This window comes from Erythrolamprus reginae, chromosome 1 (assembly GCF_031021105.1).
Source record: "Erythrolamprus reginae isolate rEryReg1 chromosome 1, rEryReg1.hap1, whole genome shotgun sequence".
Taxonomy (NCBI): domain Eukaryota; kingdom Metazoa; phylum Chordata; class Lepidosauria; order Squamata; family Dipsadidae; genus Erythrolamprus; species Erythrolamprus reginae.
The window spans coordinates 317,566,396-317,581,362 of NC_091950.1; the positions used below are offsets into that span (position 1 = coordinate 317,566,396).

General features: G+C 42.0%; 1 protein-coding gene across 6 annotated transcripts in view; it reads right to left on the minus strand.

Annotated features, from left to right (window-relative positions):
- HIVEP2 (HIVEP zinc finger 2) overlaps positions 1–14,967 on the minus strand; it is a 180,107-nt gene that overhangs the window by 12,133 nt on the left and 153,007 nt on the right. For all 6 annotated transcript variants that reach the window (XM_070733644.1, XM_070733641.1, XM_070733642.1 and 3 more), the window contains 3 exons: positions 12,473–12,518; positions 4,223–9,735; positions 1,730–1,884 (listed from right to left, as the gene is read on the minus strand). In XM_070733644.1, coding sequence (XP_070589745.1) covers positions 1,730–1,884; positions 4,223–9,340 — 5,273 coding nt within the window. In that variant the 5' untranslated portion in view covers positions 9,341–9,735; positions 12,473–12,518. The remainder of the gene's footprint in view (positions 1–1,729; positions 1,885–4,222; positions 9,736–12,472; positions 12,519–14,967) is intronic.

Sequence of the window (14,967 nt, forward strand, 5' to 3'; positions counted from 1 at the left end):
GATACCTCGTCTTACGAACCCCTCGTCATGCGAACTTTTCGAGATACAAACCCGGGGTTTAAGATTTTTTTGCCTCTTCTTCTGAACAATTTTCACCTTACGAACTCGCCGCTGCCACTGGGATGCCCCACCTCCGGACTTCCATTGCCAGCCGAAGCGCCCGAAGCTCCCCTCCATGGGAAACCCCACATCCAGATTTTGTGATGCTGCAGGGCAATCCCAGCAGGGGATCCTTGGATATACTTATACTTATATACTATAGCAGGTTTTTGCGATGCTGCAATTTCGCTGAGGCTTCCCTCGCTGGGAAACCCCACCTCCAGACTTCCGTTGTCAGCGAAACACCCGTTTTTGTGATGCTGGGATTCCTCTGCTGGGATTGCCCTGCAGCATCGCAAAAACGCGGAAGTCCGGACGTGGGGTTTCCCATGGAGGGGAGCTTCAGGGGAATCCCACCAGCGCGAAAACAGGCGCTTCGGCTGGCAAAAGTGGTGAATTTTGGGCTTGCACACATTCATCGCTTTTCCACTGATTCCTATGTGAAACATTGTTTCATCTTACAAACCTTTCACCTTACGAACCTTGTCCTCGAACCAATTAAGTTTGTAAGACAAGGTATCACTGTATTGCCAATGTACATTTCAAGGCAGAGACATCCCCCCCCCATTTCTGAAGGCACCCGAAGGATTGGTTCCAAAAGGGTGTCTAAGTTGCCAATAGTTATCTCATTATGGAAGACCGCATGAACGATGTTTGCTAGAATTTTGTACATCCCCATTTCCCTTAAAGCAGGATAATTCTCTAATTTTCTTGTAAAGCTTTAACCAGAGAAAAAAAGCCTGCGTTATTGAAAACATTGTAGAATTTGGTAAATTTTAGAATGGACACATAATAAATAGGACTTGCAAAGCAGAGTATTTCTATTCTATTCTTCTACAAAGCTAATGTTTCTCTTTAGATTAAGACATTTTAATTTTACTAACAAAGAGTGATGAAAATGACATGTCTGGCCATGATCCAAAGAGGCCTTTCAGCTAAGAACTCTATTGGCTCCATCTAGTCTAATTCATCATCCTCTTGAAACACTGTCAAGTAGACAATTCCTCACAAGGCAAGCTTACGCCTATCATATGTCCTTCTAGTGGGGTGTTACCCTTTTTTTAACCTTATCACTGCTAAATTTGTGACCACACACAATTATCTTTCTTCTGTTGTCACGTTGCAAATGATTATGGCTTAGTTTAGTTTGGTTTGGTTTATTTATATATATATATCTCAAATGTTATGTGATTAGGGCAGTGAAGAATCTTCCTTTTCGAAGATCAGGATCTAAATTAAATGTTGCTGTCACACTCATGCTATGTTAATTCTTGGAACAGACAGATGTTGGCACCCTGTCTGTTTGTAATTGTTACACACATTAAAGGTAAAGGTTCCCTGACACATATGTGCTAGTTGTTTACAGTTCTAGGGGTGGTACTTTCCCACCAAAGTGGTCCCTATTTTTCTACTTGCATTTTTTACATGCTTTCGAACGGCTAGGTTGGCAGAGTTTTCATGAGGTTCAAATTGGGGTCCTTTTAACTTCTAATCAATTCTGGCATCAATTTGTGTAATCAATTATACTCTGAGATTTCATCACAAAAGCATGAGCACCCAGAACAATAGTTTAGCGCTTGTTTTTAAAAGCAACGCAAAACAAACAACAATTCCATTTTTCTGTTCTTACCCGCCTTCAAAAATTTTAATTCTCATTGGCTCAGTTTGTTTTGCTACAGTATCTTTATCACCATGGCTGTCTCCTTTAATTCGTTCTTTGATAACATTCCCCGCGACTTTCTTTTCAAACTTGCTGCCAAATACAAAATATGGCTCCTGTTTCATCTGTAAAAAGAAAGGCAGGGGAAAATGTCACTAATGGTTGAAAATGTTTGAAGCCTAGAATAAACTTTACATACATCAACAGAATAACTGTGTCACAATTGGGTCTTCCTTCTCACTGAAAACTCGGGAAGCCAATTAACTAGATCTTTTGATTTTTCCAAGGAATAAAAGAGGTAGGCAGAAGAATTTTTTTTAAATGCCACAGTATATTGTAAACACATTATGTTGCCAGTTATACATAAAGAGTAAAGATAAATAAGACTTACTAGACGATCAAAATCAGTCAATTGATGACCACTGGCATTTCAAGTCATAATGGTCTCCTCAAAGCCATCCAGCCCATCAGGGGTGGTGTGGTTAAGACACACTAGTTTCTCTGCCTATAGTTCAAAAGGTAGTGATGTGGCAACAAACTATGACCAACTACCTTTGATCTCCCCAACCCAATGTATTAGGAATAAATAAATAAATACACAAGTATTTCAATTACAACTAGGATAGACTTTATATGAGTTGGAAACCACTAACTAATGTTAGAGTGCACACATTTTTTGTGGAGGCTGGGATGACTATTCACATAGCAGTGTCACCAGCTTTACACCAAAGACAAATAAAACTTGACACCCCAAGATCTTATCTTCTTGTAAATTTCCACACCAGATTCACCTTCCCATATTAAGTTTGGAGATAAACCTCTATGTCAGTGATCGCGAACCTATGAAATGGGTGCCACAGATGGCACAGGGTACGTGAGCCATTGTCCTAGCTCAGCTCCAACGTTCATTTGTGTGCCAGACAGATTATTTTTGGCTCGCACAGAGGCTCTCGGAGGGCATTTTTGGCTTTCAGAAAGCCTCCCGGGGAATGGGAGAGGGCATTTTTAACCTCCCCTGGCTCCAGGGAAGCCTTTGAAATCTGGGGAGGGCACAACACGAGCCTACTGGACCCACCAGAAGTTGGGAAACAGGCCGTTTTTGGCCTCGGGGGGGGGAGCTGTTTTCGCCCTCCCCAGGCATTGAAGTATTTATTTATTTATTATTTAGATTTGTATGCCGCCCCTCTCCGAAGACTCGTATGGGTCTTCGGAGTATGGGTTTGGGCACTCATGTATGCGTGATAGTGCGTGCGCACATTCTTTCGGCACCTGAGATAAAAAAGGTTCCCCATCACTGCTATATGTTCTTTTATTTTAATCTTGGCTTTATTTATTCTTTAGCAACTTTCTTTCTATTCTCCTTTCTTTCTGATAGTTTATGTGATGATTATTTTGATTCCCCGATTATCTCATTAGATAGACTAGGCAGAGGTTGACTGATTGATCCAATGTCACTGAATGAAATTTTTAATCCCTGAATCTGGATCTCAATGGTGCAAATCCAATATTAATTCCATTTTCTTTAGCCAATGAGCCAAGTGGTGGACTGCAACCAGTTTAACAACTGGTTCGGTGATTAGCGTCCTTCACACGCCCGCCTAATATGCTTACATGTAGCAATCAAAATACAGCAATTTGAAGCTCAGCTGTTTACCTTCTAAGGCAGCCCTGGTAAGTAGAACAGTGGAGGCACAGAAATCAACTGTGCCACCTGAATCAGCTGAGCCAGAAAGAAGGAAATATAGGACAGGATAGGGCAGGGGCAGGTGAATGGGGCCAGCTGATCATCGGAACTACCAGTTTGCCCAAACTGGTCCAAACTGGCAGCAGCCCACTACTGCAATGGGCCCAATAAGAAAATGAAAATGAAAGCATGCATAATCCCAACAGTGTAGTTTAATTCTTAATTTTATCTGGTAGTACTCAGGTGCAAAAACGAAACAAAGAAATACTGTACTTTAAAATAAAGTAGTACGGCCACCCTTACTACTTAACACATACTACTTCAGAATGTGTTATGCTTATGAGAATTCAACACATTTTGCATTCTGAAAATTTATACCAGTGTTGAAAGATGCAGAAAATCAGTTAATGCAACAAGTGGCACATTATGAAACTCTTGAAATTAACATTTTATATTTGTGCTTTGTAGTCAGTGATGATGCAATTTCTTCTTCTAAAATAGAACCTTTTGAATCATTTATTTTGAAAAATAATAATAATGGGAAAATGTTAAGTCCCCACAAGGTTTTTCAGAAACAATCCATAATTGTGATGCCACTTTCCTACTAACTCTTACTCATAGATTTGAAAAATCCTCCTAGAATAAAGCAACAAAATCATTAATATGTTGGGGAACTATTCCAGAAGCATTACGCTGAAATGTCCCTCCTGCACTGCACTTTTCTATGTAATGGAAAATCTAACTAAAACCCATAGATCTTTTAAGAATTGGCGAATTACCTGAGCAAACTCTTTCCATCTACTTGATGATGTCAGCTTTCCCATTCCAGGCCTGTGCATTGGAGACAGTGTATAGATTTCTGTGCTGCTTTTCTGCTTGGAGCGCAGGAGTGCAAGGGTAATCTTTGTACTCAGTCCCGATGGGTTTGGGTTACACGAACTAATGCACCATGAAGCATAAACAGATGATTTTAGGGTTGCTTGTTGAATGAAACTGGGTTTTGTGTAGTTTAAGAAACACCAGCTCACTGTCGTGGTAGTGCGCAAACTAGGGAATTTCAAAATGTGCTGGATGTCAGCAAGGTCTGTCAGGAGAATGGTTGAAGTCGCCGCTTTTTCACTGGGTTGAGATGCCATTTGTACCAGCATACCAAATGGCAATTTTTGTGGTTTGGATTGGTCTTCCATCTGACTTTCTCCTGGAGATACCAAAGACCTCTCTGGGCTTAGGCACATATCTGAGGATGTTTCATCCACATCCAGGTCTTCTGGGGATTCCCTGCCTTCAGAGGTGCCACTAGACTTTTGCCCAGGTGAAGCAGAATCAAAACTAGAAAACTTATCCTTGTTCAATGGGGAAGACTCAGCGGGAGATGGCTTGCTACCTGGTAAATCTTGAGATGATGACGATAATGGAGAACAGAGCAAGGGAGACTGCCCCCTTTCTTTTGACTCAGTGGTACAACTCTGCCTAACCAGCTGGGGCTTCTGTGGTCTGGGGAAACTTTTCTTTATATCTGAACTAGTGAGTTCTACAGCACTTAGCTCCTCAACAATCTGTCCATACATTTTTTCATCTTTGACTCTCTTCTGTTGTTTGGTCTCCATAAAGAGCTCCAAGCTACTCGCTGGCGAAAGCATACGCTTGTTTCCACCTAGAGTAGAGGCAGTGTCTGAACTAGAGGTCAAACATAATGGGATAGAAGAGTCTAAGTTGAGTGACAGAGTCTGTGGTACTTTCCACAAGGGATATTTTTCCAGCCCTCCATGTTGGTTTAACATCTGTGCTATGTTAAACCCTATTCCATGCATGGATGAGCTTGTTGCTAATGTCCTTTGAGAAAGAGTATCATCTACTTTGCAGATGACGATAGCAGGGGTACTGCTTTGAGCAAGAATCTGGGAAATGCTTGTGTACATAACACTACCATAGGACGGCACGTGGGTCTGGAGTCTAACAGGAACAACGGTGCCCGGTAATGACTGAACAGGTTCAATATTCTGGGTTTCAAAATTCACCTGTAGCTGCTGTTCAGAAGAGGTATCAGTTGATTTAATGCTACAATCTGGCTGGTAAATTGCAAGTGCATTTTTAGAATACTGCCCAGATGTTCCTGAGTAACGCTGGTAAGGTTGCTCTTTAGTACATACATAATCAGGTTTCTTGCGAATGTGCTCTTGAGCATATTCCAAGTGGCAGCCTGGGTGGCTTTCCATGGAGAAAGGTTGCTTAGAATAAGATTTTTGAAGTTGCTGTACAAAGTGATGTGGAAAGGGGGCCTGTGAAATTTCCGGAGGCCACAAGGGCTGAGATGGCAGGTGAACCATGCACACGGATGGGTAGGGGAACTGCAGTAGAGTATTGTGGAGAGGGAAAAAGGGAACTTTTTCTTGCAGTGCAAATAGATGCTGTTGTTCTGCTGGATATTTGCTTAGAATATAAGGTGCTTGGGGGAGTGAGAAGTGCGAAAGCGGTGATAAACTTCGTGGGGGACAAGAACCAGTAGCTTGCTTCCTGGAGTCATCTGAAGGAAGAGAAAAGGAGGAATGAGACCAAGAAGTTTGGGAAGATCGAAGACCGGCATGCCCGTGTTCTGTTTGCTCTTGCTTTATATTTTGTTCCAGGCTTGGATCAGCCTGGGGAATCTCTGGGGAGCCGCTGAAAGAAGCCTGGCGAACTAAAAAGCACTTCTTCCTTTCTCTCACTGGAGACAAAGCCATGCCTGCTGGAGAAGCATGAGACAGATTCCCATAATCGAAAGATTTGCTCCGTATCTCAGGGATTTCAGCAGGGTAAGGACACGGCATCTGTTCTGAGGAGCAGCGCCTCATTTCTTTCTGTTGGTGATGATGTCCAGGGACAGAAAGAGAGTAAGCACCCGCTGGGACAGTCAAAAATTCAGGCTGCTTGACCAACTCATCCTGTTTGGTTGACGTTATGAACCTGACGCTGTCCTCTCGTTCAAAAGACATTGAGAAACTCGAACTGTGAGACAGGTTGCTCTCTTGGCTAGGGCTGCGAGACAGGCTAGTTCCTGTGGATTCAAAGCTGGACTCTCCAGAGGAATGTTCCATGTCAGCAAGACGCAAGCGTTTCTTCTTAGGAGGTAGCTTTTCAGCTGGGAGCTGGGACAAGGTTTCGCTTCTTTGTGGCCACTGGAATTCTTCTGCAGGCTTTTCTGGCTCTTTCACTGGGACCTCTCTCTCTTTTTCAGGTTTATCTGGCTCCTCGGTGACGCGGATTTCGGGGACCTGTATATTATGTTGACGAACCAGCCTCGGTTGCATGTAGGTCTGAAAAGGCTGCAGTGAGGAAGGCTGTTTGCTAGCCACATCGGCATTTTCTATCTGCTGGACTCTCTCTGGGCTCATTGGGAATTCCGCAACCTCACTTTCAAAACTTTCAGATGTCAAGTAGCTTTTCTCTTGCTGGCAAGTAACAAGCTCTGTAGATTCAGATCTTTCGAATGAATTTGGCCGGCTCAAGGAATTTGTATGCTGAATCACAGAAATGACATTTCCTTTTCTGCTCAGAGACTCCGCAGCTTTTTCTTGATCGGCAGCCGAAGAGCATTCTTCTAAACTAGTGGTTGGACTGCACGATTGTAAACGGGGTCTACACATCTCGAAGCGCTCTGAATGACAATGAGCAGCGCTATCATGGCTTTGCATAGCATATCCACTCCTCGATCCATCCTGGGTTTGTGATTTTGGGTCAAAATCACCAGTCATGGAATTGCTACCAACCCCACTGCATAACGATGGTGTGTCTTCCTCATCCCCAACACTCTTCTGGATCCTACGCTTTCGGTTTTCAAATACAATGCCGTATGTGGAAGACATTGTCTGCAACTGTGCAGGCGATTCGGTATAGAATTCTCCACTTTGTTTTGAACCACTGAAACTTTGCTTCATAATTCCATAGTCGTCCCACTTTCCATAGTGCTTCCCAGAAGAGTCACTCTCGTAAATATGTCTCTCCCCTGCTGGCAATTTCTTTTCTCTCATGCCTGGCCCTTTTTCTCCAACGGGGGATCGAATGGAAGCAATCATTACGTTCTTCCCCATTCTTCCATGGTACTCTGAATCTGAGTGTCCTTCTTGCAACGAAGGAAGCTCAAAGGCTGCTTGTCTTATTAACATTCGTTGATGGGGTATTCCTATAGTTTCAGGATAAAACACATCGTCTGAACCCGTCATTCTCTCATCAAATGAATGGCTTCCTCTCAAAGATGATGGGACATTCAAGTTTGTTGCAGATGACGTGGGCATGGAGTTGCTTCTAATCAGTGGGTTTGTATCTGCTGAAGGTTCTAGGAGCAGAGATGCATCACCCAAATGACTTCCTGGATAAAGGCTTGATTCATTTTTGATGGATGACGTAACAATTTGCAACTGTTTGGATTCTGAACTGCAGTTATCAAAGACCTGGCTATTTTTCATAGTGCTCATGTTGCCAGGGTCCATTAGTGCTTCATTATTTGGAGACATTCGCTCTTCGGACAAGCTAATATCTAATCTAGGGTTTACAAGAGGTAGTGGCTCCATCTTGCCTTTCCTACCCATCGAATTACAATCTTGATTGGCTGTCGCTAATGGTTGTGCAGTCCTTTGATTAATCCTATAGAATTTCCCAAAGATGATTTCCTCGTAAGATTTCACATTGGTGTTTGGTGGGCTTATCTGCTGCTCTGCACTTTCCGAGCGTGAAAAATAACCAGAGTCGGTGCTTCCTTTGCTATGCGGGCTCAGTAGATTTAACGACTGGTCAGAATCTTGTCCTTTCTTCTCAGACAGCCTCAAGGCAAGGCGTTGCTTAACTGTGTGAGAGTCATCGGACTTCGTGTTTAATGGGTTCTGCAGATTGTCAGTCCCAACATGCAGGGAGCTTTCACAGGGCAAGGGCATCCCGCTTCTGGGAATAATCAAAATGGGGACTTTCATTGGGCCTCCTAAGGATTCTTCTAGGGACCCGTGAAAGCCGCTTCCGCTTGCAATGTCCAATGGAATCTGCGGAACTGGGCTCAGCTTGTCAGAACTTTCGACGAGTAACGACGTCTCTTCATCCGTATCGGTGCTCTGCTCCCCGTCCGAATGTATCTCGGCTTCCACGTCAATGAAACTGCTGTCTAGGTCCAACTTAGACACAGCAGATTCCGTGAAAGGGACAAGTCCCGCTTTGATGGCATGGGCATGGGATTTCCTGTGCTTGTATAAATTGCTTTTCGTCTTAAATGAAAAACCGCAAGGGACACAAGGGTAGGGCCGTTCCCCTGTATGGGACCTTATATGCTTTTTAAGTACACTAGGTTTGGCACAAGCCCTGCTACAGTAGGGGCAAATGTATTTGCCAGGCTTTTTGGGTTTATGTTCTTTCTTATAACTGTCTTCTGAGGATTGCTCTATACATTTTTGAGAGTACTGGCTGTAAGCAGGGTTAAGATTGGACACTTTCTTTCTGGAGAAACTCCCACTATGGCCATGCATGTGAAAAGAAAACAAGTCCTCGGAGGCAACTGGCTGAAGAGGGCCAGAAAATTGCCATTTGTGGCCTTCCAGGCTCTGCCGCGGCTTCAGATTGTGCAAGAAACCTTGTGGCAACGGTGGCTGTGGAAATGAAAGCGAGTGCGGGCAGGAGTATGGACTTGGAAGCTGCTGAGGGTATTGCTTGTCTGCGATTTGTTGGGTTGCATTGCTCGGTGACCCCCCTTTCCCAGAACTAAAGAGCTGAGACGACGCAGGGCTTCCCATCTGTTCTGGATCGATTGGTGCCTGGCCTTCCAGGCTACCCATCTTCACATTAGCCGAATGCTCCTGCCTCCATCTGCTTGATACTTTTGCTGCTTCTCCGGTTCTTGAGGTAGCATTTTGCCCTACAGCTATATCTCCAGAGTCCATTTTGTCACCAGAGGTCTTAGGTACTAGTTCACTTGAAAGCTGTACAGGCACATGAAGTGTATCCAGTGCTGTGCTTTTTAAAGTTCAGGTGCTCCCATTTTTCCACAGCTGTTCTAACTTCACAGACGTCTCTTCCTCTGTGAAAACTTTCCACATAGTCGTGCTACAGGCATCAGATCTTTTGTAGTTCTATGCTAAAAAGTAATTGTCAAGCAGTTCTGTTCATGGCAGGAAATGTCTCTGAACAGTTTAGTTTACATCTGTCAAGACATGGTGGGACATCTGAAGGTTATTCATGGCTAACAAAGGTTCAGATGAAGAATGAACCGAAGAGATCTATCCGCTCATCTACTAAAGCAGAGTTCCACACAACCTCTTCCATAAGATCCAGCTGCCTGCAAAAGAAAAAAGAAAGAAAGAAAAGTTCAAAAGACAAAGACGGATGTCACGGTATGTGAAGGCTTGTTTGCAAGTTTGTATAATTCTGGAGACAGATGTTAAAGGAAACTCCCCAACTGTGTTCCGTAACAATAACAAAAGTGGGATCTGATATGATTATGCTATGACATTTTCTCAAGCTTGCTTCCTCTTCATAGCTACCAGTGGCAAGAGAGAGAAAAGATTAGGTGCTTTTATGGATCGTTGATACATTTTGCTATTCATTGATTTTTATAAGTTCTTTGGGTAAAATATAGGAGTGTAGTATTGGAGGGTTTCTAATTTTTAACGACACTATGGGTAACTTTTGACTGAGAAGTCACTCTTGAAGTCCTTTCAGCTTCATTAACTAAATAAAGGTATATAAACAGGTTCCTTTGAAATAAAAATTCAATGGTCACCCTTCAATTTTCTTATAAACAGCTTCCTAGAAAACACATTCAGGACCATTCACAGTCTCTATGGATATGTCCCTGAATCTTCTGCGCGTGAACTCATATTCCAATCTGAATTATACTTAATGATCTTAATGGACAAGACCTCTCAACATCTCCGAGACCGCCTCCTGCCGCACGAATCCCAGCGGCCGATTAGGTCCCACAGAGTTGGTCTTCTCCGGGTCACCTCGACCAAACAATGTCGGCTGGCGGGACCCAGGGGAAGAGCCTTCTCTGTGGTGACCCCGGCCCTCTGGAATCAACTCCCTCCAGAGATTTGAACAGCCCCCACCCTCTTCGCCTTCCGTAAAATGCTGAAGAAGACCCACTTTTGTCGCCAGGCATGGGGATAATTACCATCTTTGCCCCCTTTTTTATTATGGTTTTGGCCTTACTGTATGTTAGATTAGGTTGAATGTGTATGATTGCATAGTTAGGGATTTTATTATGTTATTAATGCTTTCTTAAATTGATTTAATTTTTATTATTGGATTTGTAGTGTATTATATTTCTGTTATGCTGTGAGCCGCCCCGAGTCTTCGGAGAGGGGCGGCATACAAATTTAATAAACTATAACTATCTACTATGGTGATGGCCAACCTATGGCACGGGTGCCACAGGTGGCACGCAGAGCCATATCCACTGGCCCTAGCTCAACTCCAACATGCGTGTGTGTGCTGGCCAGCTGATTTTTGGCTTGCAGAGAGGCTCTGGAAGGGTGTTTTTGGTTTCCAGAGATCCTTCGGGGGGGATGGAAGAGAGCATTTTTACTCTCCGTCAGCTCCAGGGAAGCCTTTGGAGCCTAGGGAGGGTGAAACATGAGCCTACCGTGTCAACTAGAAGTTGGGAAACAGGATGTTTCCGGCCTCCATAGGGCTTCCAGGGGGCAGGGGAAGCTGTTTTTGCCCTTCCCAGGCATTGAATTATGGGCGTGGGGACTCGTGCATGTGCAATAGCATGCATGCACGTTCTTTTGGCACCCAAAGAAAAAAAGGTTCGCCATCATATATATATATACAGGTAGTCCTCAACCAACCCCCACATTTGGGGGACTACAACTGACTACAACTGATCCCCAAATTTCTGCGGCTAAACAAGATACTTGGTAAGTGAATGTTGCCCCATTTTACGAGGCTTCTTGCAATTCGTAAATAAATCACTGCAGTTAGTAACAGGGTTGTTAAGTGAATCTGGCTTCCCCATTGACTTTGCTTGTCCGAAGGTCGCAAAAAACGACCCAGAACACTACAACCTAAATACATGACAGATGCCAAGCATCTGAATTATGATCACATGACCACGAGGATGCTGCAATGGTTGTAAGTGTCAAACATCGTCATTAATCACATTTTCTAATACTGCCTGTAACTTTGAAATGTCACTAAATGAATGGTTGCAAGGCAAGGACTACCTGTAGATGGGATCTCTTGACATTTTAAGTGTTTGCTGAAAAGCAGCAGCAGAGGGCGCCAAATTAGAAGCTTGCCTCTACATTGTGTTTCCATGTTAAATCTCTTAGAATTCGGAATCAGAATAGACCTGGAGGTTTTCTAGTCCGGCTTTATACTTGATATAAAAGTGTATATATAAAATACCTTATATAAAAATGTATAAAAACTTTATACATTTTTAGAAAGTGATTTACAGCTGCTAAGGTTGTAAATCTAACAGAATCTGATCCTACACCATTAGCTTGGAAGTCAAAGTCCAAAGATCACAGGAAATATAGTTATATATTTAAGGTAGCTATGCTTTGGAAACATACATCATCCTGAATCAATTCATACATGAAGAATAAATTGTGTTGATGTCTGATTTCTTCTTCAGTTGACAAAGTCTATTTTCTGATTTGTAGCAGAGAACAGCTACTCTTCAAAAGCAAAAGTCTTATCATATGTCTAAGGCAGTGTTTCCCAACCTTGGCAACTTGAAGATATCTGGACTTCAACTTCCAGAATTCCCCAGCCAGCAAATGCTGGCTGGGGAATTCTGGGAGTTGAAGTCCAAATATCTTCAAGTTGCCAAGGTTGGGAAACACTGGTCTAAGGTAATGACTGAATATCAGCATTGCCACTAGATTAGAAAATAGGGCTTGCACTGAATGTATTTACATGCTTGTTAGTTGTTGTTTTTTAAAAGCTATAAAAATCAGGGCTGTGATATGAACTAGCAAGAATCAGTCCAAAACAAAGGCTATGGGTTTAAGGAGTCATTGTTTATTTGTCTTTTGATATATATATATATTTTAAATACGTACCTTCATCTTGTTGGCATCTATTATACATGGTAAATCTTGAAGGTTCCTGGAGAGGAAGAGAAATTAAAAAAACTATTAGGGAAAAGTTTGCAATCTACAGGGAATATATATTTTTAAATGCTACAATTATTATCCATGTACAAGAAATGATAATAATACAAAGTAGCAGTACAAATTGTAAAAAATAACAGTTACCTCTCAAATGTTGTGATCTCCTTTATTTAGAAAATGTATTATACTGTATTATCAATTGTAAGAACTAAAAGAGTTGAAGATAACTACAAAAGGTAAAGAAGATGGATTAAGATCTGTAAACTGATTAAATTATGAGATATATATGTATGAAAACAATAAAGAAAACTTTTTTTAAAAAAAGAAATGATAACGTCTACTCCAAATAATCTAGGAGAGTGGATAAAATAGGTTTTCAAGAATAAGCATTTTCAAATCTTTGTAGAAGCCAATTCAACTTTCAACTTAGCATCCCTGACTGAAATGTAAGTATTTTAGGGGCCGCCCTCACCAACAATTCTAAATACAATTTATAACCTAATGTCTTCTTTCTGAACCAAAGCCTGGATTGAGGAAGGACAGCGAAATTACCACGCTAAAGCCACTGCAATCTTTTCAAATGTTTGGCAGAGCCTGATGAAGGCCTGAGCCTTGATTTCTGGCACCTAAACACCATTCTGAGGTTTAGCAGGAAAGGATCCAGTACAGTAATCCCTCGCTATACCGTGCTTCACCTACTGCGGCTTCACTTCATCACGGGTTTTCAAGAAATATTAATGAGAAAAATCATTCGCGGATCTTCGCTGGTTCGCGGGTTTCTAAGGAAGTCGATCGGCAGATTTAAACAGCCCGTGGAACTCGATCGGCAGGTTTTTCAAAAAATATATATCTAAAATTGTAAATACTGTATTTAAATACTGTATCTAAAATAAATACTGTGTGGGAAGGGTTTATAAACACTTAAAACAATGAAAACTTACCAAACAATTACAATATAAATACTTAAATAAGTACTATCAGTCAATAAATTCCCCATCGCGGATTTCACCTATCGCGGCCGGGTCTGGAACGTAACACCAGCAATAGGTGAGGTCTTACTGTAGGATATCAAGGCTGGAGTAGATGAAAGCAATAAAGAGGTGCATTGTCCGAGGAGGCTATCCAAAGGGTCAGCGATAGCTATGGAGCCGGATCAGTGCTCATATGTGCCAATCAATTGTTTAGCAATTGACTGAAAGCCATGCAACTGTAGTACTACAGGGCAGGCTCAGAATGGTGACATTAGGTCTGTCTAGATCCTACAGCTGCTACTCAGCTCACCCTGGATGTGAAAGATGCTAGGTGTGCCACTGAAAGGATTGAAGGTTACACAATTCCTTCCATGGAATTGCTACAATTCTATGGTGCAAATAACTATTTGGATCAAATCATCTGGTTTCAGGCTATCTACACACAGGAGCAGCCTTTGATGTAAGCTACCAAAGCATAACCTCTCTTGTCTTCCTTATCAGTTACTAGTGTCACCGCATTAATAACTTTAAAAAAAAACAGAATTTCTAAACAATTGATATATTACTTGATTGATATAATTGCCAAGGATTAAGGTTTAAGACGGTGCAAGATACATGTATAAAAACAATTGTAAATCAAACATATGTTGGTAATTCAGTAATTCAGCTCAATGTAATGCTCTAAAATAGAAAGCCAAGACAAGTACAGTGCTCAGCAGAAGGAATCCACACGGGCAGGGCCACCACTGATAAGGTCATCCTGAAACACACAATCAAATAGTATAAGGGCAACATGAGAAAATATTATTTTACCGAAAGATGCTTGGAACAAACATCCAGTAGATGTGGATGGTAAATCTACAGTAACTGAATTGAAACATGCCTGGGATAAACCTATATCCATCCTAAGATAAAATACAGGAAATAGTATAAGGGCAGACTAGATGGACCACGAGGTCTTTTTCTGCCGTCAATCTTCTATGCTTCTAAATCAGATTTATATTGGACCTGAAAACAGAGCTTTTGAGATCCATCTTTAAGACTTGGGCAGATCAATGTCAGTATACACAACATTTTAGACAGGTAAACTGTCCAGGGTTCAAAATGTTAACATCACATTTTAAAGTGACCACATCATAGCCTTTGTCATAAGATCAGCAGAGATCAGGCTCATGACATAATGGCTGCAGTATCTTATTAAAGCAGGCCTACACACACATCTGCATTTAGAAGGCCTTTCAACACCTATGAGCAAACAAATTGCCATCCATGGAAAACATCAACACCTCGTAAACTTGAACCTGCTCTCAACCAGGTATGAAAATCAGTACACTTGCAATGCCAAGTGTGAAGATGACCTCATTGCTAAGGTCCTTGTATATGCTGAGGTTTGTTCTGAAATGACAACACAGGTGCAAAATTGGACAGTGGCAAGACTGATCACATACTGAGCTCAATGTCTATGATCAAATA